Source organism: Gopherus flavomarginatus, chromosome 1 (assembly GCF_025201925.1).
Source record: "Gopherus flavomarginatus isolate rGopFla2 chromosome 1, rGopFla2.mat.asm, whole genome shotgun sequence".
Classification (NCBI taxonomy): domain Eukaryota; kingdom Metazoa; phylum Chordata; order Testudines; family Testudinidae; genus Gopherus; species Gopherus flavomarginatus.
The window spans coordinates 16,168,026-16,186,196 of NC_066617.1; the positions used below are offsets into that span (position 1 = coordinate 16,168,026).

At 46.9% G+C, this 18,171-nt stretch overlaps 2 protein-coding genes and 1 long non-coding RNA gene across 4 annotated transcripts in view; 1 reads left to right on the forward strand and 2 right to left on the reverse strand.

Annotated features, from left to right (window-relative positions):
* Window positions 1-1,178: 1,178 nt before the first annotated feature.
* Window positions 1,179-14,238, reverse strand: LOC127043200 (uncharacterized). The gene is made up of 3 exons (XR_007772165.1): window positions 14,110-14,238; window positions 5,095-5,191; window positions 1,179-1,276 (listed from the first exon to the last, which is right to left on the reverse strand). It is a non-coding gene; the product is annotated as an uncharacterized LOC127043200 (long non-coding RNA).
* On the reverse strand, window positions 9,818-13,350 carry LOC127043194 (histone H4-like). Its single transcript, XM_050937038.1, has one exon. The coding sequence runs from the start codon at window positions 11,048-11,050 to the stop codon at window positions 10,739-10,741; it is 312 nt and encodes a 103-aa protein (XP_050792995.1). The 5' UTR covers window positions 11,051-13,350; the 3' UTR covers window positions 9,818-10,738.
* A 125-nt stretch (window positions 14,239-14,363) lies between the features above and the next one.
* Window positions 14,364-18,171, forward strand: part of CDC123 (cell division cycle 123) — an 82,874-nt gene continuing 79,066 nt past the window's right edge. For both annotated transcript variants that reach the window (XM_050936984.1, XM_050936985.1), the window contains exons 1-2: window positions 14,364-14,443; window positions 15,459-15,530. In XM_050936984.1, coding sequence (XP_050792941.1) covers window positions 14,370-14,443; window positions 15,459-15,530 — 146 coding nt within the window. In that variant the 5' untranslated portion in view covers window positions 14,364-14,369. The remainder of the gene's footprint in view (window positions 14,444-15,458; window positions 15,531-18,171) is intronic.

Here is an 18,171-nt window from a genome sequence, read left to right on the forward strand (position 1 = left end):
GCACAAGTGTTGCAGCATATGTGTGGGGCCCACCTCTTGTCCTGATCTCCAATTTTGCAGCCAAAATAAGGTGATAGGCTTTCTTAACCATAGTGGTTATACTGCGCTTTTGTGATGCAAAAGTCACTTCACCACAAACATAGCAGAAGTTATCTGCACTAGCAGCAAAGAATCCTGTGGCACCTATAGACTAACAGACGTTTTGGAGCATGAGCTTTCGTGGGTGAATACCCACTTCCTCAGATGCACCCACGAAAGCTCATGCTCCAAAACGTCTGTTAGTCTGTAAGGTGCCACAGGATTCTTTGCTGCTTTTACAGATCCAGACTAACACGGCTACCCTCTGATACTTGTTATCTGCACTGTTCACACAAGTACGAGGCATCTCTGCTCACTTTGGCTAAACAGAAATGTGTCCCTTTGCAAAATCAAACATTGACAAATAAGAGAGCATGACACTGTATGATTTCTAGAGCTGATATAGGGCAATTTGTTCAGCAGAGTGATGTAAGCTTCGTTATGATTGCATCATCCATGACTTCTAGGAATAACACGATGCCATTCATATCATGTATGACGCAATACCAGCTTCAGATTGCATCATTCATTGTTTTGCCTCAAAAGCAAGTACTGTCCAAACCCAGTCATAGATTTATTCATAGATCCAGTCAAAGATGTATTTAGTCATTTCTGGTTTAAATTGAGATCCCTTCCCTTTATATCCTCTGCCATTCCCAAGTCAAGGGTCATATATACTGACCCAATAGCATATCTTGAAAGCTAGAGCCAATCAACAATTTTAAGCATCATTTTCGTTCTCAGTGACCCAGAATTAGTAAAGTTGGACTACATTTATTTCAGAAGCATTTTGGCTGTAGAGCAGTGTAATCATCTGTTTGCATGGTAAAACGTTGCAGCATTAGGTCTGCACAGCATCTTTGCAAATGACTGGAACTTATCATAAACACACGGACCAAATCCAAGGTATTAACCTACAGGATAAAGTATATCTGCTAACACATAGTCCAACAACAAAAAAGGGTCAAATTCTTCCTCAGAGTAACTGCATTAATGTCAAAGGGGTAATCTAGCCCAGTATGTCAAGTAATTGGTTTATAGATGCTCACATTCCATAGCCTTTGGCTGCTTCAGACAGAGAAACTGGGAAGAACTGCAAGAATTTTAAAATGTCTCAGCAAGGAAATTACCTGGTTTTACCTGAGGGATCAACATAGGTCGTCTGTTCAAGCTTCACCCATTTTCTTTCTGCGATTGCCTAACAAAGAATAATAAATTAAACAAGTTGGGACGTTGGCCCCAGGGAGATTTGCTGGGCAATTTTGTTGTTGGTTTGGAAAGATAAGTTGCAAATTCAGTGTGTGGGGGGAGCTGTAATGCATGCACTGAGGAGTTCTTGAAATAGGAACTGAAAATAACTCATGGTGTATGGACAGCTAGGCTGGGATTTTCAGAGGAATTTCAATGAAATTTGGTGGGATTTGGGTGCTCAACGCCTTTGGGCTGCTTTGAAAGTCTCAGCCCTAATCTTTAAAATAAAACAGGAAGGCAATGCCTTGCCCCTAGCAGGGGGCTGGCTGGTTTCAGCTGTGTGAAAAAGTGGTATGGAGAATTTGCCTATATGGGCTTTAGCCACGATGGGGGTTGTGACTGCCCAGTTATCTGAGATCTGGGAGTCAGGAGAACTGGTTCTATTCCCAACTCTGCCATTGATTCACTTTGGGACTGTCACCATTCTCCCCATCTGTAACATAGGGATAGTGATTCTTACCTGATTTGAAGGCCTTTGGAGCTCTACCAATGAAAAGCTCTATACATTATCATTACTATCAACTCCATGGCCACCTAGATGCCTGTGAGCTTTTCAGCCGAGCAGAGGTATTCCTAACTTCCCTCCATCTAGTGTTTTGCCTATTCGTGTGTGGTCCCTTGAGGAGAGGTGGAACTAGATGTTAGTTTTGCTTTTTCTCTCATTTATTATGCTTGCCCTGTAAGGGTGGAGTAGTCTTTGCTAATTAAATGGCTGCTGGAAGGGCAGACAGACAACTTGTTTCTAACATCCTGCATGGGACTGGGAGGCTTGGGGATAGGTTACATCAGCAGGGTGATGCCAAACCAATGGCACTGGGAACAGCAAGAGGTCAGAGAGAAGGACTGGCAGCTACAGAGGAGAAGGGTTTCCGATTAGCCATTGGGAACCAGGATCACTCCACTCTCAAGCTGTGAGGAGAGAGAAAACCTGACAGAAGGTGGGAACTGTGGTGGTGGATAAACAGGAAGACTCTCTAGAAGCCAGTGTAGTCTCAGGTGGCTAGTACATCACATTTTGTAGTGTAGGCCAGGCCTGGGAGTATATGGGACATCTGGTCACAAAGGTAATGAAAATGGAGAAACTCCTGCTAGAAAGAGAAAAAGAATGCAGCCCAAAATAGAACTGCAACATCTAGAGCACGTGAAGAGAGAAAAACAAGCACAGAATGAAGACAGAGACTGAGCCACCAGTAACCTAAGAATTCAGTAACTGACAATGGAAACGGATCATCTCACTTTATCCCTAAAACCAATTCTAAGTCCATCTTACAGCATTTTAGTTGTCCACTTGCCTGGGGAAAGTCAGTTATTTTGAGGGGCAAACAAAATATCAACCACTTTTCCATCACCAGGGAAAAGGTGGCCAAGTAGATTTTGTGCCTGGAAATTTACATGGTTATTTTGCAAGGTTGTTCTAAGTTACCCTTGAATTACGGGAAGACAGAAATACTTTCCAAGGGTTTTTGGATGATCTGTGATCACAACAGTGTAGCAGGAATGGAGAAGGTGAAGTTTCTAATTCCTTTGCCAAGGTGCAACATGTAGGAAGCATGCAGACTTATATAAGACAGGAATGCAAGCACCTAGGTATATTTTATTGCTCTGAATTAACTCCTAAGGCATACAGAGAATATACTGCATGAGACCCAAAATAGGAAGAGACGAAAATCATGTTGCAGTTGCAGCCCAAACCAAGGGAATTATATATTTTAATTAAAAAAAACCAAACACCAAGATTTCTACACCTTTGAGTTATTGGGGAGTGAGCAATTATTTTTAAACTTTGAAGAAGATACAAAGGCCCTGATTATTGATTGTGGCCCAACAATGTTGCATAGTCAGCAAATCGGGCGAATAATTACCCCAGTATCTATCTCGGCATTGCTAAATAGCAAAGAGGAGAATGGCGGAAGTCAGAACCATATCAGTCAGCTCCAAGAAAGCGTGAGGGAGGAAGAAATGACTAAATTTACCAGGAATTGGACCACATCCAAGCCTGAGAAAGGAGGCGGCAAAAGGGGATGCCATGTACGTAGTAAAACAGGATACCTGTCATAAGAATGTCTGATATACCAACAGAAGCCAAAAGCTACGATTAAGAGGCAATCCAATGTAATAGTTAACAGGGTATAGATCATCCAGCTCCTCCTGTGAGTGGTTGTTATTTAAATGCTCCAGAATCCACCCCAAAGCCCAGGTGAATTACATGCTACTGGAGAACTACAAAGCCCTCAGTGTTACCTATAAAGGAAAAAGAAACTTTGCTGTCACATGCCTGGTTGGATGCATGGTCAAACTCTATGCCAGCTGACAGAGAAAGCTTTATGCCGTGAGAGACAAATCCTTTGCTTAGACCTTAGCTAATGACGCTTCACATAACATTCAGCTAAGCATGTTCTGTTTCAATCACCTTCTTTTTGGGACATCTCTCTCTTGCTGTTATGTGCCAATAAAATCTGCTCCTCTCCAACATAACCTGACTGCAGAAACAGTTAGAGGGCACAACCAGCAGGTGCCCTAGAGAGAAACTGTATCCAATGTTAGGTGACCCAGAATCAGAAGTACACAATTGCTTTAGTAAAAGGTCGTAGGCAGAGGGGCTGTGTCTTCTATTCTCAAACAATGCCACAAGAAGTATGGTGAAAACCAGCATGGCACAGGGAAACACAAATGACCTGAAATATACTAGAGCTGGCTACAACCTGCTACCACTATTTGGAGGGTACAAAAGACAAAGCAGAAGAAGAATCATTTAGAATACCAAAAGGGATTGAGGAGTAATAGGCTGAAATTAAAGTAGCCTGAAAAGGCTTGTGCCCAGTTTTGCTTCATTGAAAAATAACCCCCCCTGAAATGTTAAAGTTTTTCTACTTGCTTATTTATGTAAAAAAATTGGGTCTTTTCTGCCATGGAAAACTATAGTGACTGGAGATCTAATGAAATTATGACACCAAAAGCATCAAGAGAATGAAAGCTGAGCAACCGAAAGGGGAAGAGATTTTTAATACGACAGTTTAAAAGTCCTTTTTAACTCCAAAGGCTAATAAACATTTTAGAGAAAGGATTTCATTGTTAAAAGACTCAACACTCCTGCAGCTTCAGTTAAGGTGCACGAGGTCAGAGCAAACATCCACAATACTCTCAGGACACCACCAGTTTAACCAGAGAGGATTAGATCTGATATTTCCAATACTGCTAAGATAGGAACAAGCACAAACTGCTGGAAACCCCGCCTCAAAAGACAAACAAACCTGTCAGGTCCTCTTTATACACCATAAAGCAGAAAAAAAAAAAAAATGGCGCACACACAATTTTTAAAAATCCTTTGCAGGTCATCTTTAAGGAAAGGAACATGTAGGCTGGATATCAGAAAGCAGTGAGTTCAGTTACAGTGGAATGATCTCTCCAGGGAAGTGGTGAAAGTCCCATTATTTCAGACATTCAAAACTACCCTGAACAGCCTAGAACAACTGTGCCTGAGGAGGGCGGGTCTGAGGGAAAGGGGAGATGCACTAGATAACCATTGTGTGATTTCTATGATAGTTTTAAGGTGAAAGTTCCTCATCTTTCATCTGCATGTCACCTACTTCGACTGTAATGACGTGAGGACAAAAGCCCCATCTTCATACATGTACCACACTACGTAGTATAAGGTTCTGTCACTCTGCACAGATGTAATATTTTCCAACATTCAATAGCAGCCTTAAATAAATGCTATATTAGTTGTTAAAAAATATAAACATGGCAAAATTAAATGCTTTATACCTCTTCTTTAAGGATGGATGGTCTGGTAGATTTCAGAATTTCTATGGTTGCGTTGTTTTCCATTTTCAGGGACGTCGCTTGCACAAAGTCCACACTACTACAAAACAGAGAATTAATATTTACCTTCAGAGTAAAGTCAGACCATTCAGCCATGCATTTTGAATTAACAAATCCTTCTCCTAAACACGCTTCATTAACATTTAAGATCACACACACACTCATCAGCTTGCAAACATCATGGATGCTGTTAAGACATATGGGGGTAAATCTTCCGATGACATAAATTCTCATGGCTTCATTGACTGCAAAAGAACTAGAGCAATTTGCACCAGCTGAGGAACTGCCCCACGGTATTTATAGGCCATGCCTGGCAGGGTGTATGACTAGGGTTGCCCATTTTAAGTCACAGTGCTGCTTTGCTCTCAATGGAATCTTAGCTCAATAAACTATTGCCACAGCATGCAAACTGGCCTAGAGGACAAAGCATGGCATAGATAAGGTTAAGGAATTAACCCCAAATATCAAAGGGAATTCAGAGTGAAAACTACCACTGCTGAGAATGAGGAATCTCAGCAATTAGACTAGGAAAAAATAATAATAATAATTTAGGTCATTCAGTCCCTTTCCCACTCAGGAGGCACTGCAGGATTATCCATTTGCCAATGAATTTGTCATGTCTAGTTCTAAAGCAGAAGACATGCCAGGCAGCACACTGATGCAGAGCTGTGCATTTTTACCACTAAAATCTTGGGTTCAAGTCAGTGAAATGTTTGATGCTTTGTCTACATCACAAAACTATCATATAGTTCAGCAGAGAAGCTGCTCTTCAAGGGAAGCCCAGGGTTACTACTGAAATGAGATAACAGACAGGACAAAACAGAAGGGGAGGAAAAAACCCACTGGGGAACAATCCGGCATTGGCAATGAGGTGGAAGAGATGACCTAACAGCTTTTTATTTACTGTTTATAAGCCTACACCAACGCTCAGCAAAGCCAATAGGAGTCTTTCCCCCAACTTCAGGATGCGTTGGATAATGATCATGAGAAATGACCAATGGGTTGGGAAACTTGCACAGCACTTGCTTGCTGTACATCTGACTTCAGCTTGTTCTTTCACTAAATCCATTCTATATTTTTGAAGTATGGACATGTGCTTATCTCAGCTTTCTTGGGTATATGCACAGTGGCACATCTCCCCTAGCACAGGCCTACAAAGACAAGTCATGTTACATATTCTGGAGGACGCCATACAATACTACGACTACTACAGAAACACAACTAATTTATTACAGGCCCAAATCTACAATCCATACTCAGGCCAGAGAGACTTGTAGGTCTGATGGGGTCTGTGATGGAGTTTTCATGCCACACCTCACCTGAAAGGGTTAAGGTTGCTAGGAAGGGGCTAATTAACATACCAGGTTGCACTTGGGGAAGAATTAGACAGGATAAGCAAGCCCTAGCAGAAGATGATGCTCAGCTGAGCAGGTATAGGCTGGGCCTGTACAAAGCCAGCAAACTGAGAACAGAAGTGGGCTGTAGGGGAAGTAGGCTACAGTCTTTCCCTGAGAATTGGGCACTTGACCTGAAACACAGAGAAAGAGAAGGAAAGTAGGAAAGAGCAGAGGGAAATAGCAAGAGGATCTTGGCATAAGCAGACCATGAGACAGAGGATTGCTGTGCTGAAACCTGCAGTAGTGGGTGGGCCTGGGTTCCCCTATCACCCACTGGGATAGTGGCATAGTCTTAGATTAAAGGATGGCCTGGAAAGGCAGCCAGACAGTTGGTCTGGAGAGACTTTTTGTTACCCCGGAAGGGGAGGACCCTATAGTGAGGTGGTTGGAGGGCTGAGTTACAAACAGAAGTTGCATAGAATCCCATAGAGCAAGTGGGGTTGTGGTGAGGGTGGGATGATGGAAAAGGGCATCAGAGCTCGAGGGAGCCCCAGAGTAGCCAGGAGGAGGCACCATCCTAGCAGTGAGTGTATCCCACAACAGAGTCCTTGCCAGCTTAATGACTGCAGGATGAAGCCAAAGCATCTTTCACAAAAAAAGACTCAGACTTTAAAGTTATCGTTAAGTGAGACCTGCAGCAAAGAGATACAAGGAAAATTTGTCACATATGTTCTACAAAAAACTAAGCTTGAATGGTTAGTACTATCAGAATCCAAAATAGACAGAAAATGCCTCCTCTTATTTCACAACAGTTTCAGAAAGAGGCAATGATAGAGATTAGACATATGCAGTGTTCCTGTATCCATCTCTGTCCCAGGATATTAGAGAGACAAGGTAGGTGAAGTGTAATATCTTTTACTGGACCAACTTCTGTTGGTGAGAGAGACAAGTTTTGAGCTTACACATCGAGGTTTTCTTCAGGTCAGTGTCTCTGCTTCAGCAGTTTTGATATTTTCCACTAGTTGGTGCAATAACTCTGAGTGACATTTAGACAAAGTCTTGAAAGAAGTGTCAGATTTTCACATTCTGCAGATGGCATGGAACCAGGACTTTCAGGTGTCAAAACACTGAAATATCATTTGGCTCATTGAGGGTTATGATTCACACACTGTCATAATTTGAGAGCAGCAACACAGTTAAAGATTAATAAACAAAATTAACTGCAATGGAAAATAAGCTGGTCTAAAGCTGCATTGTATTTGTGCATCAGATCTATGGACACACATCATCCCAAAGCCCTGGAACAGGATGGTCTCTTGTACTATCACCTACAACATGTAGTCCTGTATCAGGATTAGATGAATGCCACTAATGTAATGCTTATGGCTAGCAGGGCAATTTTAAGATCCAAAATTCAGTAAAAAAAAAATAATTTTTTTTTTAAATTGTGAATTCAGGTTTAGCTTGTATTCTCAGCCTAACAGCTGATACGTACCTGTAAACATGGGCAGAAACTTAGGTCCACCTAGTCCTGTCCACTTGCCTCTTACGGCTAGTAATACAGGACACTAAATTTGTCACGCTATCTGCTCCACTCACCTCTCTTGGGGCTCAATTCAGACCTGCTTACCTGAGGAGTGAGTTTGGTGTCACTGTTAATTCTACATTCTGATCAGACAAGAAGGCCTGAGTAACAGTGGGGGGCGGGGGAAATTAGGATGGGGAAATAGTTTTTAGTTTGTGTAATAACCCATCCACTCCTAATTTCACACCATCAAATTAGGCCTGAATAAAGACTGGGAGTGGATGGGTCATTACACAACTTGTCAACTGTTTGAAATGGGCTACCCTGATTACCACTACAAAAGTGATTTTTCTTCCTGCTGATAATAGCCCACTTCAATTGAATAGTCTCGTTAGAATTGGTAAGGCAACCCCCATCTTTTTAGGTACTCTGACTATATAGCTTCCAACTCTATTTTCCACTCCATGCGTCTGATGAAGTGGGTTTTAGCCCATGAAAGCTTATGCCCAAATAAATTTGTTAGTCTCTAAGGTGCCACAAGTATTCCTCATTGTTTTTGCTGATACAGACTAACACAGCTACCACTCTGAAACAAAAAGGGAGAGGTAGTGAAAGAATAGTGGGAATAAGGAGTCTGGTTGGAAAGGTGAGCAGATAGGGGCAGTATAGGTTGAAGAACTAACATGACTACACAGTGAATAAAATCCAGACCCTGCTGACTGGAGTAAGACAAGAAGAGGAAAATCTATCGTTATATGACTATTTGATAATTTTGGGAGGCCTAAAAAATAAGTGACGGGGCCATATAATTACATTATTCACAGATTAGGTAAATGCAAAGATTCTTAAAGCCAAAAGCAATCATTAAACCATCTAGCCTGATCTCCTCTGGTGAACAGAGGACCGCAAAAGGGAGTTTGAGAGGGAGAGAAGGAGAACCCCCTGCTGAATGAACAAGGTGCGAGTACTAACTTTGGGGTGAGTGAGTTTGTTTGGCTGTTTGCGTTTTTCTTTCTCTTTCAGGTTAATTCAGTTATGAGGTCAGTTGGGATTGTGTCTGGGGACTGTTTGAGCCTTTGTTCCCTGGATCATCTTTGATCAGCCTCAATCAGTCTTGTGATCACCCTCCCGCTGTGTGATTAACGAGGGGGTAGGGCTGACCTAGGAGAGAAGGCCTTAAAAGCCAGAGGCTAAGCAACCAAGGGACCGCAAACAGGAGTCTGAGAGGGATACAGTCTGTAGCAGATATCCCCCATCATGCAATGCTTCTCTGGTCCCAGAGTTTCCTGCAGTTCTTGCCTTGGAATCTCTCTTCTCCATTCTGTATGCTAATGTAGATGCCTCCTTGTCCCATCTCCGATGCAAATGAGGCTAGGGGAGTTTCCTTAATCCTGTCATCCTTATCCCAGCGGTTTTGGTGTCTCTCCTCCTGCCTTTTCATTGCTTTTGTAAGTCTGTCTTCTGATCAGTTTTGATTCAAGCAGAGGCTCGGGGGGGGAAGGTCTTTTGTGAGTCAGGCACGCTGGGTACTGTGCCCTGGTTCCCCAAGAACACAGAGCTGACAGGTAACAGTAGGAATGGATGTGGCATAACGGGGGGCAGGAGCAATGGGGCAATGTTACAGGGGGAATGGAGCAGTAGCGACAGGGATGGCATCAGGGCCGGCTCTAGGTTTTTTGCCACCCCAAGCAAAACAATTTTTGGCTTTCCCCACCCCAGCCTTGGGCTCTCACCCCCACCACACCAGTGCCCTCCCCTACCTGCACCCCCTGCCGCCCCAGCCCTGGGCTCCCCACCCCACCAGTGCTGACTCCGCCTGCTCCCCCCTCGCCTCCAGCTGGTCCGGCGCTGGTCAGGTCGAGGTAAGCGGCGGGACTCCTGGGTCCCTCCAGCCGGGCCTCCCACCTCCAGAACTGGCAGGGACCCGGGAGGGCAGAGCTGGGGGACCGCCCCGGCAGGGGGCTGAGGAGCCAGGGCAGGGTAGCCCCAGAGGGAACAGAGCCTCGGAGAGCGGGACGCAGGCCCTGCACAGCAGTGCCCCACCCTCTATGGCCCTGCTGCTTCTGGCCACCCTGCCACAGTCCCTGGGCAGCTCGGGCCGCTTCACTTAGCACTGGCTGCGGCGTTGGGGGGCGGCCGCCCTGTGGCACCTGCAGGTGGCTCCATGTGCCCCGTGGGGCAGCCCCCAGCCTGAGTGTCTCGCGCTTGGAGCCTGCCTGGCCCAGCCACAAGGTGTGGGCACTGCTCCCCCAAGGCGCAAACAGCAGCAGCCCCAGGGCACCCCCTGCGCATGACGCGCCGCTGCTGCTGCCAGGGTTGGCTCTAGGCTTTTGCCGCCTGAAGCAAAAAAATTAAAAAAAGATGTCCAGAATGCCGCTCCTGAAAATGTGCTGCCCCAAGCAAGTGTTTGGTTTGCTGGTGCCTAGAGCCTGGATGGCATAAGAGGGGGCAGGGGAAATGGGGCAGAGTCTAAAGGGGATGGAGGTGGCATAATGGGGGGCAGAGGGTATGTGGCTTCTCCTCCTCCTTTGGGGGTGATTCCTCATTGCCAGGACAGCATATCAGTTCTCCATCACCATTGTGGATGGGCTGGAGGCAGGGGTGGAGCACTCCCTGGTGGCAGAAGTAATCCAGTGTCCTCCCTGTGATAGAGCCATATGCTCCTCCCCTGGTGGTGTGATGGCAGTCCTCTGTAGATGTTTTCGAAGAGAATTACTGGCACAGCTTAGCCTTCAAATCCATACAGAGTACGACCCTGGTGCTTCAACGCATAAACAACATCCATAGCAGTCACAGTCTTCCGCTTCGCATGCTCGGTGTAAGTAACAGCATCTCGGATCACGTTCTCCAGAAACACTTCGAGCACCCAGCGAGTCTCCTCGTAAATGAGACCTGAAATACACTTCACTCTCCCACGACGAGCCAAACGGCGAATAGCAGGTTTTGTAATGCCCTGGATGTTATCCCTCAACACCTTCATATGGCGCTTAGCGCCTCCTTTTCCGAGACCCTTGCCTCCCTTACCACAACCAGACATAGTCACTAGAGTTACAGACAAAGCTGTAGCTGGATAGCTTCCTCAGTCTTGGATGTCTCCATGTGAATACTCTCGAGGAATTCCTCATGGCTACGGATGCTCCTCAGCCTAGCCACCTCCTCCTGTAGCTCTCCCACCTGCTTCCTGAGACATTCCACCAGCAGGCATCTTTCGCACTGTATGGTCCCCCCCTAGCTTGGCTTTCTGAGAGTGAGACATGCAGGCCATGGTCTCTGCAAATCCACATCAGGATCTGCATAGAGGTATCCACGGTTAGCCTGTCTGTCTGGATATAGTCGCAGGTGGAGGAGACAGGAGCAGCATTGGCACTGGCGATGCGGCCCTTCCTAACCAAAGTAACTATATTACTCCCAGCTCATTATCAGACTAATTCTAGTAATAAATCCTTTATTGGTATCCAAAATAGTGAAGCTCCCTAAATGCATTGTGAGCTCCCTCCAATGAACACCACTCATATTCAGGAATGATCAGCTCCCATTGTCCAGCCTGAACAAAACAACTCTGGTATACTCCCTTAAGCCACCAGTTTACACAAACAAATCTAGCGTTTTCCCTTGAACCATTGTTCTTTCTCTACAAAAAATCCTACCCATGCTCAAATAAGTGTTCTGATGCCTGGATTCAAAATCTGCATCAGTTCTATTGGGACTTCATCTTCTCCTGACTGATCATGCTGGGGGGCTCTGCCTGTCTCCAGCATTCCGGACCCTTAGCTACCACCACCACCTGGGACCCCTGATCAATTCAAGCTTCACAGAGTGGTGAGAACCCAGCTCTCTCTAAGTATAACCTTCTGACACTGACTTGTATGATCAGTTATAGTTTTCTTAAACTTGACTTTTATAATTAAGTTTAAGTTAGATTTAATACACCTCTACCTCAATATAACGCTGTCCTTGGGAGCCAAAATATCTTACCATGTTAGAGGTGAAACTGCGTTATATCAAACTTGCTTTGATCCACCAGAACATGCAGCCCTGCCCCTCCGGAACACTGCTTCACCGTGTTATATTTGAATTCGTGTTATAGCAGGGTAGAGGTGTATTATAACTGTTTTGTTTGGCTCCCCTATGGTTACTACCTGGCAATAAATAATTTTCATGATTAAGCTGGTTGCTTCTTTATCCTCCCGCCCCTCGTGGGTGTTTTCTGGTTTCCTCATTTGCCCTGCAGCAACGCTCCTCGTACCTAAGCTAAAAGATCCCTGCAGTGCCCAAAAGTCGTGTGTGGTTTGCTGACCAAGTGGGTTACTACCAGAACAACTGTAACATGAAAGTGGGGATAGTGCTGAACCTGGGACATATGAGGGTGGCAGCTTTGAAGGGCTGCTCAACCCAGTCTGCTGAGTCCAGGGGCATATAAGGGTGGCAGATTGAAAGTGCTGCTTAACTCAGCCTGTTCAGGCGAACTTTATTCTGGTGCGGTGCCCAGGGCATATGAGGGTGACAGCTTGAAGGTGCTGTTTGACGCAGCCTGCTGAATCCATGGCCCTATGAGGGTGACAGCTTGGAAATGCTGCTTGGCCCAGCCTACTGAGTCCAGGGACATATAAGGGGTCAGCTTGGGAGCGCTGATTAACCCAGTCCTCTCAGACGCACGCCGTTAATATATGTGTGTTTGTCTGATTCTGCGGCTAGAACAGGAGTGGCCATCCTGAGCCTGAGAAGGAGCCAGAATTGACCGATGTACATTGCCAAAGATCCACAGTAATACATCAGCAGCCTCCCATCAACTCCCCACCACTGCTCCCAGCGCCTCCCTCCCACCAGCAACCCCACCAATCAGCATCTCTTCCTCCCTCCCTGTACCTCCAGATCAGCTGTTTTGTGGTGTGCTGGGGTGGGGTGGGGTGGGGGGAGGAGCAAGGGCACAGCAGGTTCAGGGAAGGGGTGGGAGCAGGGCCTGTGGCAGAGCCAGAGGCTGAGCAGTGAGCACCCCTTGGCCCATTGGAAAGTTGGCACCTGTCGCTCCAGCCCCAGAGTCGGTGCCTATACAAGGAGCCGCATAGTAACTTCTGAAGAGCAGCATGTGACACTGGAGCCACAGGTTGGCCACCCCTGGACTAGAGGAACCCAGGCCCTTCAGGATAGCTCCACTGGGAGGGAACTTGCAGCAGGGAGAAGTAGAGCTCCATATGAAAACACAAGTAGTACACTGACAGAAATACAGAACACCCCCCTTCCCAAGGAGAGTAAACCTAATAAATGAGCAAACCCCAAAGTAACAGGCAAAGCTCGAAACACTACTGCCCCATTCCCCCCATGACACCGTCCATTTCCCTGGCCCCCGTTACGCAACCCCCGTCCCTACTGCCCCATCCCCCCCGTGACATCGTCCCATTTCCCTGGCCCCCGTTACGCAACCCCCGTCCCTACTGCCCCATCCCCCCCGTGACATCGTCCCATTTCCCTGGCCCCCGTTACGCAACCCCCCGTCCCTACTGCCCCATTCCCCCCGTGACATCGTCCCATTTCCCTGGCCCCCGTTACGCAACCCCCGTCCCTACTGCCCCATCCCCCCCCGTGACATCGTCCCATTTCCCTGGCCCCCGTTACGCAACCCCCGTCCCTACTGCCCCATTCCCCCCATGACATCGTCCCATTTCCCTGGCCCCCGTTATGCAACCGCCGTCCCTACTGCCCCATCCCCCCCGTGACATCGTCCCATTTCCCTGGCCCCCGTTACGCAACCCCCGTCCCTACTGCCCCACTCCCCCCATGACACCGTCCATTTCCCTGGCCCCCGTTACACAACCCCCGTCCCTACTGCCCCATTCCCCCCATGACACCGTCCATTTCCCTGGCCCCCGTTACACAACCCCCGTCCCTACTGCCCCATTCCCCTTGTGACACTGCCCCATTGCCCCGGGCCCCCATTGCCGCTCCCGTCCCTGCTGCCCCATTCCCCCCATGACGCCGCCCCCCATCTCCTGCCGCCCTATTCAGCTCCTGCCTGAGCCCTGGGTGCACCCGCCCTCCGCACCGCACCGCACCGCACCGCGCGGCCCGGAGCGGCCCCTCCCTCCAGGCGCCTCTGACCTTTGCCCTCTGCGCGGTGACTGACTGGCTGGCCGGAACCCTCGCCAACAGCTCCTCCGCGCTCACTGCCCGCGCCCGGCCTCGCGCAGGGACCGCTTGACCTCTAACCTTCCACCCTCGCCAGTTTCCCTTCCGGGTCTCGGCTGCCGCTCCTTCCGCCCCTGTGCAACTGCTGACAGCTCCCGCCGGGTCCCCTACCTGGTGCAGAGGGAGCGAGTTCCGGGCGGCTCCGCTGGGCCTGGGCGGAGGGTTCCGCGACGATGAAGAAGGAGCAGGTTCTGCACTGCCAGTTCTCGGCGTGGTACCCGCGCTTCCGGGCCCTCACCATCCGCAGGTGGGAGCGGAGCGGGCCCGGGGCGTGGGAGCTGGGCCGGGGGACAGGGGACGTGGGAGCTGGGCTAGGAGGGGCTGGGCTGGGCTGGACTTGGCTTGGCGGGGGGGACGTGGGGGCAGAGCCTGGAGGGGCTGGGCTGGGCTTGGGGGGGGCGTGGGGGAGGGCTGGGGGGGTGTCTGGGGGCCGGGACAGGGGCCGTGGGAGCTGGACTAGGAGGGGCTGGGCTTGGCTGGGGCGTGGGGGCAGGGGCAGGGCCTGGAGGGGCTGGGCTGGGCTTGGGGGGGGGCGTGGGGGCAGGGGCTGGGGGGGCGTGGGGGCAGGGCCTGGAGGGGCTGGGGGGGGGCGTGGGGGCAGGGCCTGGGCCGGGGGAGGGGGACGTGGGGGCAGGCATGGAAGAGCTGGGCTGAGAGTGAGAACATTCAGAAGCTGCTGTGGGGGCAGCTGGGATGGGGAGGGCACGAGCACAAGGATGGCTATTCTGGCAGTGGCAGCTAGTGTTTCAGAGGAAATGAACAGAACAGGGTAATGTATCCAATGATCCATCATCCCCTGTCCTCCAGTTCTAGCATCTGGCAGTTGGAGGTTTAGGAACCCCTATTGAGAGACTGGTATGAGAGGAGTGCATGAAGGGCTGTGGTGAGAGTGTAGGGAAGAGCATTGAGGGCTGGGGAGGCAGGGCATGGAGCTTACACCTTTTCATGGTTGAGAAATACAGTTACAAAATAAACTGCATAGCAAATGTTTCATTTAAAGAAACCCTTCATGCACTTTTATCCTCCTTTTTTCACCGCCCCCCCATCTAAGGAAAAAGTGTTTTTGTGTGTTGGTTTGATTTTTGGGGGTGAGGGAGAGGAAGAGCATAAGATTGGGATAGAACACAACAACTGTGTTCATGTCTGTGTGTTTCTGTGTGTGTTTCTTCCACAGAATTAAAGGGACATGGAATGTTATTGGGATTTTTTAGTTTCTTTAGCCTTAATTATTCTAATAAATTTTCTGCCTTTTGTTTGTTCAGTGCTATACTTCCACTGCCACAGAATGTGAAGGATTATTTGCTGGATGATGGAACTCTGGTGGTTTCAGGAAGGTAAAAATAATTATTTTTTCAAATATTAAATTCTGTCTCCCTATACTTAGTTCATCTGCATATATTTGATAATATAGGATGGATGAAAATCAATTATTTAAAAAACAAACAAACAAACCCAACCCTGTTTTTAATTTAAATTAGGTTCTTTATTTAAATTAAATACAGGTTTATTTTTTAATAAACCTTTTTAAAATTAAATTTGAAAATTGACAACCTATATGCAGGCCTAAACTTTATTTAAATTATTTTAACAGATTATATAATAAATAGTACTTGTTTGCTGTCGAGTTTTAAAGAAAGTCAGACCACTGAGCCAGTGGAAGTTACTGGTTAGGCACCTGGAACTAGAGTTTGAAGTGGTGAACCAACTTTTGACAACAATAGCCTCTTTTGCAAGTTTAGAGTGAAAATTTTCTTCTTTTTAGTTTTATTCAGCTAATTTAGTTAAATGACTAGTTGATTCAAAATTAAGAAACCAGTTGGGAGTTGGAAGAAGCAGGGAAGCTTGTTTCCTCTTCTGATCTATAAATAAAAACTAGGATTGAGAGAATGACATCATCTTGTTCTAAAATCTTGAAGGACATGGTGACCAGATACAGTTAAATTCACCAATTACAGGCCCTAATTCATTTTTTTTAATAAATCAGTTGATTTTAAATGAAAAACATCTTTTGATTATTTTTTTCTTGGATGTCCAGCACAAAAATGAAATGCTCTTTTGTGCATTCTGAATTAAATTTGAATGTCCGTCCAAAATAAGCTTGACTCAAATCACAAGTGAAAAATCAATCATTTAGTAAATAAGAAATGTATAATTTATCATTTTGTAATATAAAAATGTAAAAATTAAGAATAAGCAGCTACATATCTTAACTTACCTTTTATTCATAAATAAATGTTCATAGATATTGTATCTTCTTGTTTGGCACAAAGAAGTAACACATTTGTGTAAAGGTAAGTTGCAAATGACATATTTTAATGGTTACCAACTAATGAGAATCAACCTTTCTTTAGGAAAATAACTTAAAATCAATTATTTCAGTAAATGTTTTCTGAGGCCTTGGCTACACTTGCTAGTTACAGCACAATATAGCAGCCCTGGTCACCCTAGCTCACTTTCCATCCACATTGGCAAGGCACGTAGAGCACTCTGACTCCATGGCTACAGTGCTGCTGGTACTCCATGTTGGCGAGTAGAATAACGTTTGCTGTGCTACAGCACCAGTGTGAATGAAGTGTTGTGTTACTGCCAGGGCTGGCTCCAGGCACCAGCCGACCAAGCACGTGCTTGGAGCGGCGCTCGGGTTTTGTTTTTTTTTGGTTCGGCCAGGCGGCGCTGGAGGGTTTTGTTTGTTTGTTTTTGTTTCAGCGGCATGGCACTTGGAGGGGGCAGGGGGCTTGGGCGGCGCGATGCTCTGTTTCTTTGCTTGGTGCGGCAAAAAACTTAGAGCTGACCCTGGTTACTGTGCTGTGATGAGTCTCCGAAAACGTCCCATAATCCCCTTAAGTCAAGTGGCCACTCTTGTCATTGTTGTGAAATCGGCTGCAGGAATGCAAAAATGTCCTTTCAAAGCTCCATTTCAGAGAAGCCCACTGCTTATCAGCACCGAGAAAAAGCAAACTTTTACTGTTTGCTTTGAGTGAGTGAGAGAGAGGTGGGGGAAGAGAGGGGGGTCTGAACTTACAAGACAGCATGCTGACACATTCTCTGCACCCCAAAAACCCACTCTCTCTCCCCCCACATACACACAACGCACTCCCTGTCACACTTCACCTCACCCCATCCCATTCAAAATTGAAAAGCATGTTGCAGTCACTTGCATGGTATAGCTGCCCATAATGCACTGCTCCCAATGCCGCTGCAAATGTGGCCACGCCAGTGTGCTTGAAGCTGTCAGTGTCGACAGACTGCAGTGCTTTCCCTCCTGCGCTCTCCGAGGGCTGGTTTAACTCTCAGCGCTCTACATCTGCAAGTGTAGCCATGCCTTTAGTATGAGATGGGAGTCAACAAAAGAATAAGGCTACTTAGACTGTCTTATGATTAAGGTTGACTTTAAGCAGAACTAATAGTGCATATGGAGCAGACTAAATCTCCTGTGTCAATGCCATGATGGTGATTACTTGATGATGGAGTAGGATGGAGCAGATATATTAGAGAAACAATGGGCAGAGGCATACATTTGCTTCTCGATTTCCTGTTAGTTTCTCCCTGCTGCTTCTTTGTAAAGTGATTTATTTTATGTGTAAAGCTTGGTAATACCCAAATTCAGATGTCAGTCCTTGTTCTATAATTTCCTAGTTAGTACTTTGCCTTTGTTGTAGATCTGATGATTAAGAGATGTAGATCAGAAAGTTGTGGTACATTTCTAGAAAGTCATCCTACTGGGGAATTCTGCACCATTGCACATATGCAGAATTCATGTCTCCCGCATATTTTTTTTCCTCTGCGAAAAATACATTCCACCAGAGAGGCACTGCAGTTATGCCCACCAGGGGCTGCTGAGGCACCAGAACAGAGAGCAGCTAGCTCACCAGCAGTAGCAAACAACAGCTGGCTGCATTGCTCACAGTGCCCAGCCTGCAGAGCCAGGTTAGAAGGCATGGGATATGGGGGGGCACAAGAGCTGCTGGGGGATCA